This window comes from Nilaparvata lugens, chromosome 5 (assembly GCF_014356525.2).
Source record: "Nilaparvata lugens isolate BPH chromosome 5, ASM1435652v1, whole genome shotgun sequence".
Classification (NCBI taxonomy): Eukaryota; Metazoa; Arthropoda; class Insecta; order Hemiptera; family Delphacidae; genus Nilaparvata; species Nilaparvata lugens.
The window spans coordinates 75293500-75314336 of record NC_052508.1 but is presented as its reverse complement, the minus strand read 5'-3'; the positions used below and the strand labels follow the sequence as shown (position 1 = coordinate 75314336).

At 31.0% G+C, this 20837-nt stretch overlaps 1 protein-coding gene across 1 annotated transcript in view; it reads left to right on the top strand.

The window, feature by feature from the left end:
- Nucleotides 1-20837, top strand: part of LOC111058699 (ATP-binding cassette sub-family G member 1-like) — an 83748-nt gene that overhangs the window by 58457 nt on the left and 4454 nt on the right. Inside the window, exons 4-9 of the mRNA XM_039429293.1 lie at nucleotides 1260-1405; nucleotides 4160-4398; nucleotides 8091-8243; nucleotides 10950-11095; nucleotides 14974-15142; nucleotides 17978-18078. Coding sequence (XP_039285227.1) covers nucleotides 1260-1405; nucleotides 4160-4398; nucleotides 8091-8243; nucleotides 10950-11095; nucleotides 14974-15142; nucleotides 17978-18078 — 954 coding nt within the window. The remainder of the gene's footprint in view (nucleotides 1-1259; nucleotides 1406-4159; nucleotides 4399-8090; nucleotides 8244-10949; nucleotides 11096-14973; nucleotides 15143-17977; nucleotides 18079-20837) is intronic.

Below are 20837 nucleotides of genomic sequence, written 5' to 3'. Positions count from 1 at the left end.
TTAGTCTTTTTCATTCAATATGAATAATTACCACAATATCAACTTCTCAACTACACAAAAAGCAAAAAAGGGAAATCATGAATAGCATGGAGTGAGAGAAGATTTGAATTGAATGAGGAAGAACATGTTACAGTTTGAAGGATTTCAAGGTTTGATCAATAGAGATCTTATTTCATTCTCTTATTGATTCATACAATAAATACATCATCAAAAAATGATAGGGAGAGAAAAAATAGGGCAACCTTGTGCTATTCCTCTCCCAAATTTAGATAAGGTTACACATAGTCCGAAATATATTGAGTCTTGTAGTTGTTCACTTCACAACATTTTCAGTCGTTGATTATTCTTACAAAGTAGATTTTAAAATTTTATTTGCTTCAAAACTGAACATAGAAGAAATATTGCACATTATTATCACTAAAATAGGAAATATTCAAGATATAATTTTGAAAGACCAAAAAACAAACTTACTTTTTCATGTCAGTTTCTTTTGTTCCATGATTCAGTTGAAACAATTTTTCATTTTATAATTTTTTTTATTGTCAATACTATAGCTATCTAGTCTGGAGACTAATGAGCTAATTATTTCTACCCTAACATACTACTTGAAAATGTTAACAGCGAATATCTCATTAGATATTCTTACTGATAATGACTGTTCAATTAATATGTACACTTATGACTGTACTATAGAAGCTAGATTTTACAAATAAATGGAATTTATTTCAGTTACAACTACAGAAATTTTATACACTTTCATTTCAATTTCCCAGAGATATATATTACAATAATACTAAGTGAATAATATTCAAGTTTATTCAAGTTTCAAGTTTTTATTGGCCCAGTTGAATATAGAAGTTACATATAGCTAAGTCACAATTCACATTAAAGAAACTTACAATAAATTGCACAGGTACAATACATGCAATAGACAATAATAAATGAAACAGATCAGTTAATAAAGCAAATTTACAATTAGATCAGATAATTTAGTGGTCTCCTGTACTTGTACAGCAGTACAAAAGAAACAAATCTGTTGAATTTTATTGAATTCATTGTTGAATTTTATCAATAATCCAAGTACTTGATAAACAAAATATAAATTCACAGAAAAATAATATAATAATTGTCGAGTTTTTATAATTTTTATTCAATTTATATATATATATATATTCCCTGTAGGAAAAAATAGAGATTGCTTCAGGAATTTTCTGATTAAACATATCAATCATGAATGAGATGTTTTTTTTAATTTAAAGGTGAATGATATTCAAGGAATTCTGGGCTTGACTGAATGTAGACATACAAGAACTGAGGCGCTGTCTGGTGGCCAGAAAAAGAGACTATCTATAGCCCTAGAGCTGATCAACAACCCTCCAGTCTTATTTCTAGACGAGCCTACGAGGTAAGCATTTACTTAATACAATTAAAAATCATACTGTACTTTAAATATTAGAAATCTAAGTAGGTATCTATTATCAAGTTGATAATAATGGCATCATATAGCCAAAACATGTTGTGAGTAGACAATTTTAAAAAGGGTATTTAGATTTATATTTTTATTTATATTGATGAATAGAGTAGCCCTATAATATAAATTTTTAGGCTAGGCGCACACCAATTAGTCAAGACAAGACAAGACAAGACACGTTCAGTCACAATACTTCACATTGTTGCTTATGACGCAACTCTCATTGTATTTAGACATGTCTTCATTGACTTACTTCTATCAAAATTTGGAAAAAGAACAGTTTTGGGCTAGGCCTGTTGGTCCCTTTCTAATCATGTATTTGATTTGTGCATTGTTAAATGTAAATAAACGAATAAGCAACTGTGTGAAGTATTGTGACTGATCATGTCTTGTCTTGTCTTGACTAACTGGTGTGCGCCTAGCCTTAGATGTAATTGGGCGAGAGCAACAGGTGTAGCTCAAAACTGCTCTACTTCCAGAGGGAAGAATATTAAAAAAAGAAAGAGATGTCTGCATATAATATGTATTCAATGTTATTATGTATGTTAGGAATTACCCTGTAGAAAAACTACGAAATGAGACTCATGGCTACTATACTAGATTTGGGAGGATAACGAAAAGGCACAGGTTGGATTTTTTAAGAAAAAGACGCACTGCATGGGAAGGAAATACTTCACAAAGCTGCTTTTAGAAATTACAGACAATAGAGAACATCAGAAAATTGAGTATAAAACTCAAGGAGTATTTAATATCATTGTGTCTGTACTCTCTACAAGAGTTTACAGAACAGACTGTAGGTTTGTGACTGTTATTTCTGTGGGAGGTTTAAGTCTGTTTTATACTACTTTTAATGTTGTGTTTGTTATGTATTTTATTGACGCTGCTCCTAATGTACCTGTACCGTACATGATTATGAATAAAGACTTCTCAAATCAAATCAAATCATATAATGAATACAGGATTATGAATACAGTTTTTCAAGCCTACAGCAAACGAACTCTTCTCTATTTTCTAATTTGGATGGAGAATACTGTACAATTATTATAGAGGAGATCGAAATTAAAAATATTGCACTAACATTGGATCCTTGGATAAATGTGTATGAGAAATAATGGAACTTCAACATTGATAAATTTGCGAGTATATTGGAAAGCTTAATTCATTCAAATTTTCTGTAAATGTGGTTGTATTCTACATATTTTCTGTATTTTCTCATAATTCAATTTATATAAATTTACTACTCATTGTATATGTAATGTTGTGGGGTAGTTCAACAGTAGTGTTTAGTTTCCAATAGTACTTCAATTTACTTTTGATATTCTTGCTTTTTTGTATATTTTAATGAATTTAACGAATCAGTGTGATTATTATGTGTCATGTAAGCAATTTTTGGGAGAAATCCTGTTTGTTTCTATGTTTTCATAAATGAAACTGTATGATTTATTCCAGATACTTGGCCTTATTCTATTTATTCATTTTTAAAATTTTTACTTCTTGTATCTTTTAATGAATCATTGTCATTATTGTGTAATGGAAGCAACTTTTGTGAGAATCCTGTTTGTTTCTACGTTTTAATGAATAACTGTATGATCTCTTCCATCAATTATTCATTATTATACCTATTTAGTCTTTCATTCATTATTATTTATAGTGATTTTGTTGTTGAAAACTCTGAAATTTCATTAAATTTACGGTACCACGAAGTTATTTTCCAAGTAGGAATTTGTGCAAGAGTATCTGAAGTTTTGGTATTACAAGAGCATGCTACCAGAATAATAAACAATTCAGATAGGAAAGCTCACTATAATCCAATTTTTATTTAAGATAGTGTGGTGACTTTTATAAGGTTGTATAATAGATACGGTATACATTGATGTTACATGTCAAGGTACAATAGAATGAATACAGTTTTGTACCTAATAAAAAATCAGCTTGTAGCATACAAGAAGCTATCAAAATGTTCATATTTCACAAAGTTTGATTTTCAAAGACCTTAAAGAATTCACTTGGATGTGGGCATAAGACTCTTAACCACTCTACACTAGAAATTGGAGCTAATAATAATTATTAAACGAAAATCCAAATTAAATGCTGTAAATCACCCCGAAAACTTCTGCAACCGCAAATATTGACAACAGGATAAAAAGAAAAAAAAATGCTATAAACAGTAGCTTAAATGCAGTATCTCAGTAATTCCCATCTGTAGAAATTAGAGCTTTGCCTTTTTCAACGTTTGAAAAACAATAAGCAATATTCTAGTCAATTTGGGCTTCGAGGTGCACAAGATTGATATTTTTAGAATCTTTCAAATTCAAATTCAAATTCACTTATTTGCCATACAATAATACAGATTGAAAATAAAATAATACAGAATCTATGTGCAAAATTCAGAGATCTGATAATCATTCCCGTTTTCCCGGTATGCAATCCACAAGTTGACATGTTTTGATGCGAACAAACGAACACACGAACAAACACAACCCTACTCTCTCTTATTATATAGATTGGTACATTTATTTATACATTATATAGATAGATTATTTGTCTCTTTCCTGTATAGGGCTACTTGTAATATAAATATGAAGAAAATAAATAAAAAGGGTATTTTAAAAAAAGGGTACTGAGATTTCTATTTATTTTCTTTATATTTATAGATTATTTGATTTTTGTTTTGTGTGGTTTTGCTAGTGGCTTGGACAATGTGTCGACGTCGTACACTCTGCGTCTGCTGCGAACCCTGGCCCACCAGGGCAGAACAATAGTGTGCACCATACATCAGCCAAGTGCCAGCCTCTTCCAGATGTTCGACCACGTGTATGTGCTGGCCTCGGGGCTCTGTGTGTACCAGGGCGTAACCGGCGAGCTCGTTCCCTTCCTATCCTCGGTCGGTTTACACTGTCCCAGGCATTACAACCCGGCTGACTTCGGTGAGAACACAGTTTACAATCGTTCTATTACTAGTACCATAGAGAAACAATAGCATAAGTAGATATCCCATGGTATAGGGCGTTTATGTCGCAACTTTTACTGTTATCTCAAGCCGATTACTGTCGATTGTTGTCGATTTTTACTGTTCTGACCGGGTAAGAGTGTATGAAAGGCACAATATGAGAGACTACCAGCGTCATAAAGCTTCACGGGAAAGAACTACGTGGACTATAGGCTTGAGATAACAGTAAAAGTTGCGACATAAACGCCCTATACCATGGGATATCTACTCACGCTATTGTTTCTCTATGCTAGTACCTAGTTCTGTGAACAGTGGACCTCATCCACAAGTATCTGATGTCACCTGTTCTAGTTGATTCAATTGAATCACAATTCACATTTGAATCATAATTTACTCTTAAAAACTGTTATTTGTTTTCTCCAAGATCCAAAACTCACTTATGTTCATACTTTTTTTATGTATTTGAACACGACATGCAGTCGATTAATAAGTAAATATTAAAAAATTTTACTTACTGACTGGAGTCAGATCGCCAGACGATTGAAAGTACTCCAGTCAGTAAGTACAATTTTTTAATATTTACTTAATAATCGACTGCATGTTGTGTTCAAATACATAAAAAAGTGTGTTTATACAAAGCAGCTCGGAATGGATCAAGAAATCATCACTTATTTTGATAAACTCAGTTCACACCTTTGAGTTTGTATCACATATGATAATTCATCAAGTTCCGTGATAATCTTTTCATCTGATGAAAATATTTCTCAACTATTTTAAAACTAGTAGTTCTGTGAACAGTAGACCTCACGCAATATTCTCATCCACAAGTACCTGATTGAAACTATAGACCTTATGGAAATACAGCAATAGACTGGCTTCTCCACACGTCTGTGTAATCACTTGTCAGCTGATTTATGATGAATATAGTCTCTTTTTACTCTTATATTGGCTTATGAAGGAAGCTCCTTTTTCCTTTTATATTATCCTTGAAATGCGAAATTTCCAAAAACTTTGTATATACGTCGACGCGCAATTGAAAAAGGAACATACCTGTCAAATTTCATGAAAATCTATTACCGCGTTTCGCCGTAAATGCGCCACATATAAACATTTGAACATTAAGAGAAATGCCAAACCGTCGACTTGAATCTTAGACCTCATTTCGCTCGGTCAATTATTTTTTTTCAATCAAGAATATTATAATTCCTTCAGCATTATTTAGTTCATCTAATCATTTTATATTCTATTTTCAATCATCTTAAATCTGTTTTTCAAATGTGAAAATATTGATACTGATGGGCACCCATCATATTGAAAATATTGAAACCCTAGGTACCTACTTCATAGAAATAATAGACACGGCCAGACATATGTGTAATGCATGCAATGAATAACTCACTTGTCAGCTGATCGATTATGATTAATTTATATTCTGATTGATCCTCAAAGTAGATATATAGTAGCCTAATATCAGAGTATGGAGGATTTCATTTTCTTTTCATATTATCCTTAAAATGCAAAATTTCAAAAAACCTAGTGTGGGCTATACATCGACGCGCAGTTGAAAATAGAATATTCCTGCAAAATCTCATCGAATTCTATCAACGCGTAATCGCATAACATACAGACAGACAAATGAAAATCCGAGTTAAAACATAGACCTCACTACGTTCGGTCAAATAACACAACAGTTTAAGCTGCGTTTACACCAAAGTTATCAACAAAATGTTTATTTCTCCGTTCTTATAGATTCTATTAGATTAAACAGAGCTTGACTAACACATATGTTCATCATGTGTATGATAAGCTATGTTCAATCCAATAGAATCTATGAGGACGGAAAAATAAACATTTTGTTAATAACTTTGGTCTAAACGCAGATTTATTCTACAGAAATTCGAAGGCTTGAATAGACAGACGTTCATTATAATAATTGTACAATCATATCAAATCAAAGTTTATTCATCAAAACAATTACAATATAAATTTGGATACTATAACAATTAATACAAATAAAACAAAGAAGTTTTATGCATTAAATAATTTCTTAATAGGCATAGATAATTTAATGAATAAATATATACACCCCACTATAAATGATATGTGTTGGGGTATGTAGTTTTCTACAAAAATATATGTAGTACCTACTTATAACATTATGCCACAGTGTCAGATTTCAGTGTCATACGTCAGATGCCCTGAAATTGATCAGTTGCGACCTGAAAACTCTGACACCAGACCTGATTCAGCCAGGTCTCTCGATATTATTATTACAGTGTCTATGATGTGTTTATGACAGTTATTGTATGACCTGATGTTATAAGTGAGTATATAGTACCACTACCTCCTTAAACAAAGCCATAGTGCATGTCAGGTGGTTTATGGTGACGTCAGCACAGGTGGGGCTTCCACATCAATAAAAACACTAGCTGATATAGATCAGCTGAAATCATCTGAGCCCTACCTGTGCTGACGTCAGCAGAAATGAACTATAATATATGGCTTTGTTTACGGAGGTAGTGGCGGAAGTATCCACTGCATTTTTCACGTATATTGCATGTTCATGGATTGCTTTATTTCTGAATAATAAAACGAATTTTAACTCATGTTCACTATGATATATAATATGGTATGATTTTTTCATTTTGGAAACACAAAGGTAGACTCATAGCTTTTTAATTCGAACAAAACTTGATTACAGAGAAAGCGTGTTTTCTTTGGTTTCAATTAAGATTTAGAAAACATAGATGTGTGAACATAACATGAAAATTAGTTTGATATTTCAATAAAGTATGAGCCCTCTTCTTCCAAACCCATGGTATATATGCCTGTTGTATTCACAATTTATATGACTGTATAATCTGGGGTATCTAATATCTATAATGATTGTTATAACTATCTAGGTATCTAATATCTATACGACAGTGATTGTTTTGTGATATAAATTGCTCTTATGTATCTGACGATGCTCATGTATTTGTGTAAAATGCCCATGACAATAAAGAATGAATTAATGAATGAATACTACAATAACCTTCATTCTATACGGTACTACGGCAATATCAAGTGCTATAAAGTTAAGTTTGCATTGAAGCAATGCAGATACGATATTTTATTCATTTATTTATCACATTAATAGAAAAATCACACCTTATAAAGGCTTAAAGCTTACTTCCAAAACAAGCCTCACTGAATATTGGTTGGTTACACGCATATACAGCGAAGTGAATTAATAAGAAGAAAAAATGAATGTTTATTTCCCAGAAAAAAAACTAAAACTACTACATCAATTACAGAATGAATGAATAATGAATACCGGTGATGAATTTATTGCCAAATACAAGAAATATTTTTACAAACAAAATAATCATTAAATTACAATCGTTTTTGGCGTGACTGGAAAAAGAAGCCTTGAGCTCCAGCCACGAGTTCTAAAAATAAGAAATACATTTTTTAATCTAATAAGAGCAGTACAATTAATACAATGCTGTTGATGGATGATAATCTATGGATGTTGAAAATATTAGATAGTTTACAATAAACATACGAAATGAAATACATAAGCCAATCGGTTTCTTGGATAGTAAGTCTCTGTGTATGAATTTATTACAACTCATCAAATTTGTTTTTTACCACAAACACATTAAAATTCAAAGTTCTCTGTTACAGTAATTGAAATGACCGATGGAGATGACGAGGATAATATCAAAAGATTATCTTCAGCGATAAAAAATGGAAAAGTTGTCCAACTTACGTCTGCTGATGCCAAAAAGTCAATTCCAGATTTTTCAAATCTACCAATAGAAGGGCTACCACTTGAAGGTGAATATACTTGAAGTACTCACTCCAAACTAATTTGTTAATTGTTATTGTATTCATATGGATTTTATCTGTTTTCTCTATATAGGGCTACTTGTAATATAAATGTAAAGAAAATAAAAATCTCAGTACCCTTTTTTGAAATATTTTATCACAACATGTTTCAACATTGATGCCATTCATATATAGGCCTACTTGAAAATGGCATAAATGTCTGAAACATGTTGTGATAAAATATTTCAAAAAAGGGTACTGAGATTTTTATTTTCTTTATATTTATCTTATGGATTTGTATGTAGGTACCTTTTCTATCACCAAAAGGTCGGAAAGTAGGCCGCCTATTCTATCTATGTATGAACTTGTGTTATACCGAGTGATTCAAAAAGGACTTTCAACTTTGAAAATTCATATAAATCTTATTAAAAAAACGTACGTAATCTTCGTATCAAGTACCAAGTATTCCAGTCACCTCTCATTATCATCTGTCATATACCCTTGCACAAGTCTGGAGCTCATGTGGGAATCACCTTGGCTGAAATAAAATAGGTAATATCCTCTTAAAATGTATGTATCAAGGGCTACTTATTCTTATTTATAAAAATACATTGTAGTACCCTTCATTTGGAATTAATATACAATATAAATATTTGATAATTGCTATTCTGTAATGTACTTGTCATTGGATAAAGATTTATTTATTTTATATAAAATAATGTAGATTAAAAACACCGATTAAAACTATACTAGTTTTGATGTTCCACATCAACTTCAGGTTTTCAATGTGGAACATCGGAACTATAGTTTAGTTTTAATTTGTGTTTTTAATCTACATTATTTTATATAAAATAAATAAATCTTTATTCAATGACTGTCATTCACCAACTTCAGATTTTTTATGAGGAACATCGAAACTAGTTTAGTTTTAGTTTGTTTCTAATCTATTATTTCATATTAATTTTAAATAAAGGCTATTTTATAAATAAAAATAGGTAATGTGACTCCTTTGATGATACTTTTTTGTCCTATTCCCATAGGTAGCTTCTATTGGTGGCAATATTTTTCTGGGTGCTGCCTAGTGATATTATTATGATAATTATGTTAGGTGGCTGATTTTAATGCATTTACTAAATTCTGTTGCATTCTATCATAATCTGTAACCTCTCATTCAAAATAAGAAATTCGTATCATCTATAAACAAACTTGTACCTGATATGTTGCGAGTAAAACATAAAAATTACTCGATTTTTTTCCATTCTTGATAATTAAAAGTACGTAGCCTTAACAAAAAAGTAAAAAAAGTAATTCTACATAGCCTTATATTTATGTAGCTATTCATCTGCTGTTCCAACGTCATATATAGCCTGTATTGAAAAATATATATTCAAAAGTTATACATTCTGCTATCGTTGTACTTCATAAATATCGCGATAATTGTGGGCCTGACTGTTAAAGCATATAATAAAGCGATTAAGAACAACACGGTAGTCTACTAATCTACAAGTTTTCCATTCTGCTACGTTGTTATTCATACATCTGAACAATTATGTGGGCCTACCTGTCGAAGTATATGCGCTTTTGGACAGTATTTCCAGCCTAGTTATAATGAACTATCTAGGTACTATGTCTCCATCACACTGTATTTACAACTACTTTGATAATAATTTCTTTGTATGAAAAAAATAAACTACTAGTAGTTCTGTGAACAGTAGACCTCACGCAGTATTCTCATCCACAAGTACCTGATTGAAACTATAGACCTTATGGAAATACAGCAATTGACTGGCTTCTCCACACATCTGTGTAATCACTTGTCAGCTGATTTATGATGAATAATTCTATAGTCTGATATTTACTCTTATATTGGCGTATGAAGGAGGCTCCTTCTTCCTATTATATTATCCTTGGAATGCAAAATTTCCAAAAACATTGTATATACGTCGACGCGCAATTAAAAAAGGAACATACCTGTCAAATTTCATGAAAATCTATTACCGCGTTTTGCCGTAAATACGCAACATATAACATATAAACATTCAAACATTAAAACATTCAAATATACAAACATTTAAACATTAAGAGAAATGCCAGACCGTCGACTTGAATCTTAGACCTCACTTCGCTCGGCCAATTATATAAAAGAACATAGTGTCTTCATACTGTATGGACAAACTATAATCTAGTTCCAATGAATTATTATTAAACGAAAATCCAAATTAAATGCTGTGAATAACCCCGAAGACTTCTGCGAAGTCATGGATTTTCGTTCAATAATAATTGATAATTCCATAGCATTTGAATAAATACAATATCTCAGTAATTTCCATCTCTATAATTTAGTTTCATGATATTTTTGTTGAATGAAATCGTATATTTCCATAGTCAAAATAATGGTCGAGAGTAGTGTAGTTCTGTTCGTTCAATATATTTGATGGAAAAGAACTGATTGATTTCAGTAGAATCAATATTTTTATTTGTTGTATCAAATCCATTATTGATTTGTTCTCAATTATTCATATTTTATTGTTTCAAATCCATTATTGATTTGTTCTCAATTATTCATCTTTCATTGTTCTAAATCCATTATTAATTTGTTCTAAGTAAACTATTCATTTACGGTATCGAATTTATTCTACCGTACTAATAAATCGATTTTCCTATGAATTCATTTTACTAAATCGATTTTCCTTTGAATTATTCATTTTTTGTCAGAGAAAATAGTTGCAGTCACTGGTTCTGGAGAGAAATACGTAGACATGGACAACGGCATCTGTCTCACTTGCCGAGCAGACTCATCATCTTGGTTAGAATTCTGTACGCTTTTCCGAAGGATGTTCCTTCAAATTATGAGAAATAAGGTAGGCATTCTTTATTCTCCATTGATTCATACAATAAGTAGCCTACATCATCAAAATGATAGGGAGAGAAAAAATGAGGTAACCTTGTGCTATTCCTCTCCCAAATTTAGATAAGGTTACACATAGTCCGAAATACTGCCCTACCGGTACCAAACAAGAACGCAGTATCTACTGAAGTACGGTAACCAAACAGAGAAAAATGAGGTCAAAGTTTGAATTATGTTTGAAACAACTGAAATAGGTTTCACCTTATACTGTGTATGTATGTAGATATAGTTTACACAAAAGATTATTTTTAATGGTAAAAATCCACAAAAAATATGTTAGGGCATTTAAGAAGCAAATACTGCGTTTTTACCGGGCAATAGAATCTCTTTAATCACAAGTGGGCTAAGCAAAAATGCAGTACTGCGTTTTTCTCTAGTATAAACCACCAAAATTTCATTCCAGTACTTTAGTAAAAATGCAGTACTACGTTTTCCCTTAGTAAAAACCACCAAAATTATACCAATACCTTGGAAAAAATGCAGTACAGTCAATTAATTTTTGTTGAAACAGAATAGATATAATTATATCATAGAGTAAGGCGAACTTTATCATCTCTGATGAATCTTTTCTTTATAGGTTAAGCTGTGTTACACACTGTCAGTTACTGCAAATATCATATGGTCGCCTCTAATATACTAAGCAAGAACGCAGTAAGTGATGTTACTAAGGAAGAACGCAGTATCTGAGCTGTATAAATACTGCGTTCTTCCTTAGTACATTGATAATACTGCATTTTTGCTTAGTAGAAAAAAGAAATATCATGTAGATGCTGCATTTTTCATGTCATTATTTCATAAACGAGAGGAAATACTGCTTTCTTGTTTAGTTCAATAGATGGCGCTCGTTGAGCTGAAAATAGGCTACTGCGTTTTTGCTTAGTAGGCCAGAATAGGTGTCTTGTGGTTGTTCACTTCACAAAATCTTTAGTCCTTAATTATTTTCACGAAGTAGATTTTCAAATTTAAATGCTTCAAAACAAAACATAGATGAAATATTGCACATTATTATCACTAGAATAGGGAATATTCAAGGAGTATCAAAGAAATAATTTTGAGGGACCAAAAAACATACTTAATTACTTTTCATGGCAGTTTCTTTTGTTTCATGACCAGTTGCAACAATTTTTTATTTTATTAATAAATGGAATGAATTTATTCCTAGTTATAACTTCAGAAATTTTATAAACTCTTATTTTAATTTTCCAGAGATATATTATATTACAATAAGCCTAAGATACTAAGTGAATAAATTGTTTGTTCATTGTTGATGTATGGTACTGTTATTCAGTGAGCAAATAATTAATTTCTTTTCTTATTCAATAATTTATTGATCATTCTCATTTCTCCTATAATTTTCTTTGGGACGTGATTCATTGCAGCATTCATAATTATTTATGGTGAATTCTGTTATAATGAATGAATTCTTATTTGAAATTGAAAATAAAATATTATATTCGCAATTACTCAAGTGCTAATGGATTAATAATTTATAATTTATTATTTAATCCCAATTGAATACTGTAAAAATCACCCCGAAGACTTTAGCTACTGAAAATATTGACAACAGGGAAATTAATAGCTATGGAAATTCATGAGCGCTACTATTCAAAAATTATTCAAATACCCTTACAGTAAGGGTAAGCATTCCTGACCAGCAATTAGGAGGTACCGGGTTCGATTCCCGGACTGACCAAAAATTTTTGAAAAGTAGCGCTCATCGAATTCCCATCTAGCTACTGTTCACCCTGTTGTCAATATTTGCAGTAGCAGAAGTCTTCGGGGTGATTCACAGCATCTAAACAGCATTTAATAGTAAATTATTTTCTATGGAATGATTTATTTTTCAGTACACCATTTACAAAGTTTGAATAAAATCAACTATAGGTTCGGTTTCAGCCTGTAATTTCATGGAGAATATAATTAAGGGGTCATATCCCCTGAACGGGAATGAATTTTGCTAATCCGTTTGCAGATTCGTGCTCCTCGCATTGAGGAGCATATAAGAAGGCATAGTTGATAATAATATTATCTCTATTGGGGAAAAATGAGAAAAATAATGTACTGAACAATTTGAATTTTTAATAATATTTAAGGGGTTTTATCTCCTGAACGGGAAACAATTTTGCTGATTCGTTTAAAGATTCGGATTTACTGCATTGACGAGCATAAGAAGGCATAGTTGATGATGATATTATTTCTCTCAAAAAATGAGAAAAATAATGTACTGACCAATTTGCGGTTTTCATTTTTATTCAAGGGATCATATATCCTGAACGGGAAAGAATTTTGCTAATCCAATTGCAGATTCGGATTCCTCGCATCAAGAAACATAAAAAGGCGTAGAAGATGATGTTATTATTCCTCTCAAAAATGATTAAAATAATGTACTGACCAATTTGCGTCTCTCACTATATTGAAGGGATCATATATCTCCTGAACGGGAAATAATTTCGCTACTCCGTTCGCAGTTTCCGATCCCTCGTATCATGGAGCATAAGAAGGCGGAGTTGATAATGATATTATTTTCCCCGAAAGAATGAAAAAAAAGTACTGACCAATTTTTGTTTTTTTATATATTTAAGGGATCATATCTCCTGAACAGGAGAGAATTTCGCTAATCCGTTCGCAGTTTTGGATTCCTCGCATCGAGGAGCATAAGAAGGCATAGTTGATTATGATATTATTTTCCCCGGAAAAAATGTGAAAAATAATGTACTGACCAATTTGAATTTATCAATATTATTCAAGGGGTCATATCTCCTGAACGGGGAAGAATTCAGCTAAACCGTTTGCAGTTTTGGATTCCTTGCATCGAGGAGCATAAGAAGGCATAGTTGATGATGATATTATTTTTCTCAAAAAACGAGGAAAATAATGTACTGACCAATTTGCGTTTCCCATTTATATTAATTTAAGGGATCATATCTCCTGAACAGGAAAGAATTTCGCTAATCCGTTCGCAGTTTCGGATTCTTCGTATCAATAAATATAAGAAGGCGTAGTAGATGATGTTATATTCTCCCGAAAAAAAAGTCAAAAATTATGTACTGACCAATTTGCATTTCTCAATATATTCAAAGGGTCATATCTCCTGAACGGAGAAGAATTCAGCTAAACCGTAGCGTTTTCCATTTATATTTAAGGGATCATATCTCCTGAACAGGAAAGAATTTCGCTAATCCGTTCGCAGTTTCAGATTCTTCATATCAAGGAGCATAAGAAGGCCTATAGTTGATGATGTTATTACTTATTCCGAAAAAAATGTGAAGAATAATGTACTGATCAATTTGCATTTCTCAATATATTCAAAGGGTCATATCTCCTGAACGGAGAAGAATTCAGCCAAACCGTTTGCAGTTTTGGATTCCTCGCATTAAGGAGCATAAGAAGGCATAGTTGATAATTATATTATTTCTCTTGAGAAGGAATAAGAAAAATAATATACTGACCGATTTGCGTTTTTCACTTTATTCAAGGGATCACATCTCCTGAACGGGAAAGACTTTTGCTAATCCGTTTGCATATTCGGATTCCTAGCATCATGGAGCATAAGAAGGCGTAGTAGATGATGATATTTTTTACCCGAAATCTGAGAAAAATACTGTACTGACCAATTTGCGTTTTCCATTTATATTCAAGGGATCATATCTCCTGAACGGGAAAGAATTCAGCTAAACCGTTTGCACATTCGGATTCCTCGTATCACGGAGCATTAAAGAAGGCAAAGCATAGATGATAATGATATTTTTCACCCGAAATATGAGAAAAATAATGTACTGACCAATTCGCGTTTTACGACATATTTAATTGTTTCACCAATTTATTTTGCAGACTGGTCTAAAAATCCAATTCTACCATCACTTGGTGTGTAGTCTGGCTGTTGGCATTGTATTCTGGGGCAAGGCACGCGACGGAAATCAGTTCTTCAATCACATGAAGTTCTGCATGGGGATCATTCTATTCCACGCCTACACTCAGTGCATGGTACCTGTTCTTACCTGTGAGTATATAGAGTCATTTTATTATTAAATGGAATTATAGTATAAATAGAAAGAAAAATGAAAAATCTCAGTACCCTTTTTGAATTATTTAATCACAACATGTTTCAACATTGATGACATTTTCAAGTGATATGAAGTAAATGGAGGTGCATATGACACGCATTTGAAAAAGTTATTTATCCTACAAAAACATATTATAAGAGCAGCATTATAGGAAGGCCACGACTCTATCCTAGTAGGGAAATATTTCTTGAATTCAAGGTTCCGACAATAAGACAGACTTATATGAAAAACGTTATACTCCATATCAATAAAAATAAAACTAATTTTGCTACACACATTTCACCCCATAATACACGTCCTAACAACAGATTTAACACAGAACTCATCAAGCTAACCATATGCAGGCATCAATTTCAATATTATTGTAACTACATTATAAACAAAATTCCAAATGACTTTGTAGATGAAAAAATCACACGCGATTCAATTAAAAGTATAGAATATTGGATTGACCAAAATGTATTCTTTAAACTAGTGGTATAAAGTAGAACGTTGTATACAAATAATTGTTACTAAAAACAGTGAGCGATGGGCATGTATACTCTTGAACCAGGCTTGTAATTGTCCCAACTCACATTACAGGAACTTCTTTTTATTGTATCAGTTTATTTGTTTTTCTTTGAGAAAGTTTCACTGTCATGATGGCTTCAAGATCTCACAGTGATTAATCACATTAAAATTTTCATCATAGTATAGTATGTATAGTATTCTTGCAAGTATTTTTTTTTGCTGTAAGCCTGTGCCTCTTTTTTGTATAATAGGTATAGCTTCATTAGCATTATTAAATTTTTTTGTAATTTCTTCGTTAGCATTATCAATTGTATATTAATTCATATACTGACCTGAATTGATAGAGAATAAATAAACTGCAACTCACTGCCAGCACACAAGGAATCTTATGTTGGCAGTGCCAAGTATTACATTGATGTTATTGATGCACTTAAGTTACAATCAATGCTATTAATATTGTATTGTAAAAATATGTATTTGTAATTTTTGGCAATAAATTCAATTCAATTTCAATTCAAAATAAATAAATACTGCTGGAGGATTCTTCCAGATAGAATAGAATCTTCCAGCAGTATTCATTTATTTACTTCATATCACTTGAAAATGGCATCAATGTTGAAACATGTTATTGTGATTGAATAATTCAAAAAGGGTACTGAGATTTTTTACTTCTCTTTCTATTCATATTACAAGTAGCCCTATACAGAAGAGAGATAGAATATTATAGTATCCTTTGAAATTGATGAAATAATAGATTAAGATAATACCAGGTACAAATAATATACCTAACAACTAGTTCCAGTGTTCACAACATCTCCAGGTTATTCTATAACCTATTTCTATTATCCTATTTCAAAGGGTACTATAATTCTATTAAAAAATAGAAATAAGTAGCTCAGGGGCCTGTTATAAAACCCCTGTAATATACAAGGCCTGTATTACAGGACTTATAAATTGAAATTTACAATCCTGTAAAATTATGTTTCATAAAAATAATTCTACACTTGTAAAATCACCTGTAATATTTGCCTGTATTACAGTTCCTTTATTTTGAATTAATGTTTTCATTGGCCAACGAGCTCAATATAAAGCTGCGTACACATATTCGCGCTTCCAACCAGCACCGAGCACGCTCCTCCCTCGTACCGCCCTCGTACCGCCATCGTACCACCATCGAACCACAGTCGTACCGCCCACGCACCCATCATGAACATTATGGAAGATGTTAGATCTTCTCGCGTTCCCCGGTCGAACCACTGTTGCTCCCGGTCGATCATCAATCGCTCTGCTGGAGTGACGTTCGGTCTTTTAGCAGAACGAAAGTCTGTACGCACCTTAATATCTGAACAAAGTGCTACTTAAGATGTTTTGGTGGAAAATCCACATTATCAAATTTCTGACGATGGACAGATTGTATTCATGCAGGAAAATAGCACTGTTAATGATAAATAGTTGAGAAATTATAATAACTACTTAACTTACATAACTTATTATGACAGTTATGTAAGTAGTAATGTTAAAAAAAAGTTGATTATCAATGTTAGTAATTGAATTAACCACATTAATTAAATTTGTTTAATAAAAAACATAAAACATTATGGACGTACATTTTCTGAATATTTCCAATAACGCTTTACTGAGGAAAGCTTTGTCTAAACCGTTCATTATATTGATGAGTTTCCTGCATCATATTGTATGAAATTTTGTCCTTAAAAAATCTTGGCCCACAAGTAATAAAAAAAGTCATCTTTACTAGAACTACTACCTTCATCCATTTTAACACGTTGTCTTTACAACAAAATGTCACATTTCAAGATTTTACCTAGATTTGTAAAAGTTTTAGGATGGTCTAAACAATCATAAAATATTCAACAACTTACAGGTCCAGTAATACAGGAAGTTTCTTTTTATGAAACACAAAAATGATAAAGTCCTGTATTATTTACTTGTAATACAGGCAAATGTCTTGCAAATTGTTCTACAGGGAAAATTGTTTATGAAACACAAACTTCTAAATTTTACCTGTAATACAGGTTCCTGTAACTTTCTTGTAGCTTTTATGAAACAGGCCCCTGATTTCATACATTAAAAGAGTAATTTCAACCTATTCTGATATTTATTTTTTTATATGACTTGACAATTTTTATCCAGCAATGGATAATATTATTATCTGTAGTTTTTACAGATGGAAGTTCAATTCGCTGTCATTCACATTGGATTTTCGTTAAATAATAATAAATTATGTAATTTTTTATTTTCAGTTCCATTCGAAGTGAAACTTTTGAAGAAAGAACACTTCAACCGATGGTATCGACTCACGCCCTACTACATGGCTCTACAACTCTCCAAAGTTCCAACCATGGTAAATTGAAGAAAAGTTTCTCATTATAAAAATAAATAGTAAAAGTGAAAATGTACAGGGGAGCAGGAAAACTAAGGTACCTATCTGAAGTGTATAGCTGGGTTTACACCAAAGTTATTAACAAGATGTCAATAACTTAATCCTTATAGATTCTATTAGATTGAACTGAACTTGACAAACACATATGTTCATCATGTGTATGATAAGTTATGTTCAATCTAATAGAATCTATAAGTATTAAGATTAACTAACTAACATTATCTAACTTTGGTGTGAACGCGGCTTTATAAGGTATAATTAATTTATTTATTCCATTTCATAATCATAATATCAAATTAATGATTGGGAGAGAATCAACAGGATAAACCTAAGAGTGTTTCTCTCCCTAATTTTTATAAAAATGGTCCAAATTATGAGAACACTTTTATGTAAAACTGTTTCTCTCGCTAATTTTGATAAAAATTAAAATTGAAGTTATGAATTTTTTTTATAAAGATCACAAGAATTTACAGTCCAAATATACATTATACTAAAAATTGTATGAGAGTTCATCAGAACGATGGAATAAATTATTATTACACTTGAAAAGGCATTAATTAATTCAGAAAAACATCAAAAAACTTGATTGTATGAAAAAGATTGTATGGTATGAGATGTTGTGGTATTTCTCCATAATTGAAAGAATAAGACTTTGATATTGTCAATACCACTTTTAATTATTCGAAAATTAATTTATAATTCAGTACCAGGTTTCATGGTAAAACCTACCACAGTTCAGCTAAAGATGTGGTAGTAGGTTTTACCATGAAACCTAGTACTGAATTATAAATTAATTTTCGAATAATTAAAAGTGGTATTGACAGTATCAAAGTCTTATTCTTTCAATTAAAAAACTTGATAAATTTTAAGCCAGTAGCCAGATTTAAATCTTTTTGACAGCAGTCTTTACTAATAATTTTGATGAATTTAATAAAAATATAATCAGAATACTATACATATAGCAATAATTTTGATGAATTTGATAAAAATATAATCAGGATACTATACATATAGCAATAATTTCGATGAATTTAATAAAAATATAATCAGGATACTATACATATAGCAATAATTTTGATTAATTTAATAAAAATATAATCAGGATACTATACATATAGTAATAATTTCGATGAATTTAATAAAAATATAATCAGGATACTATACATATAGCAATAATTTCGATGAATTTAATAAAAATATAATCAGGATACTATACATATAGCAATAATTTCGATGAATTAATAAAAATATAATCAGGATACTATACATATAGCAATAATTTCGATGAATTTAATAAAAATATAATCAGGATACTATACATATAGCAATAATTCGATGAATTTAATAAAAATATAATCAGGATACTATACATATAGCAATAATTTCGATGAATTTAATAAAAATATAATCAGGATACTACATATAGCAATAATTTCGATGAATTTAATAAAAATATAATCAGGATACTACATATAGCAATAATTTCGATGAATTTAATAAAAATATAATCAGGATACTATACATATAGCAATAATTTCGATGAATTTAATAAAAATATAATCAGGATACTATACATATAGCAATAATTTCGATGAATTTAATAAAAATATAATCAGGATACTATACATATAGCAATAATTTCGATGAATTTAATAAAAATATAATCAGGATACTATACATATAGCAATAATTTCGATGAATTTAATAAAAATATAATCAGGATACTATACATATAGCAATAATTTCGATGAATTTAATAAAAATATAATCAGGATACTATACATATAGCAATAATTTCGATGAATTTAATAAAAATATAATCAGGATACTATACATATAGCAATAATTTCGATGAATTTAATAAAAATATAATCAGGATACTATACATATAGCAATAATTTTGATTAATTTAATAAAAATATAATCAGGATACTATACATATAGTAATAATTTTGATCAATTTAATAAAAATATAATCAGGATACTATACATATAGCAATAATTTCGATGAATTTAATAAAAATATAATCAGGCTACTAATACATATAGTAATACTACAGATGGAAATCACTGAGATATTGCAATTATTGAAATGCTAATGACTTAATTATCATTATTAAACGGAAATCCAAATTGAATGCTGTAATTCACCCCGAAGACTTCTGCTACTGCAAATATTGACAACATGGTAAACAGCTATAGATGGAAATTCGGTGAGCGCTACTATTCAAAAATTATTTGTCAGCCCGGGAATCGAACCCAGTACCTCCTAATTTCCGGTCAGGAATGGTTACCATTACACCAAACTGACAATCTCTGGTAGCAGCGCTATCTAAAGAATATTAGGAGGTACTGGGTTTGATTCCCGGGCTGACAAATAATTTTTGAATAGTAGCGCCAATTGAATTTCTATACAGCTCTATACTCTGTTGTCAATATTTGCAGTAGCAGAAGTCTTCGGGGTGAATTACAGCATTCAATTTGGATTTTCGTTCAATAATAATAACTACTATACATAATCATATTAGAAGTAATAATAAGCTTCAGTGAGAGTGAATAAATTGTGACCTGTGATATTGTAATGTAGCCGATTATTTGACATGAATTTTTACATGTAGAGCCGGGCCCGATTATCTGCTGTAGAGAGTTCCGGGTCCCGTCCTCGTAACCGACTGCCAAAAGGCATACATTTTTCAGTCCAATTTTACTTGTCATAAATT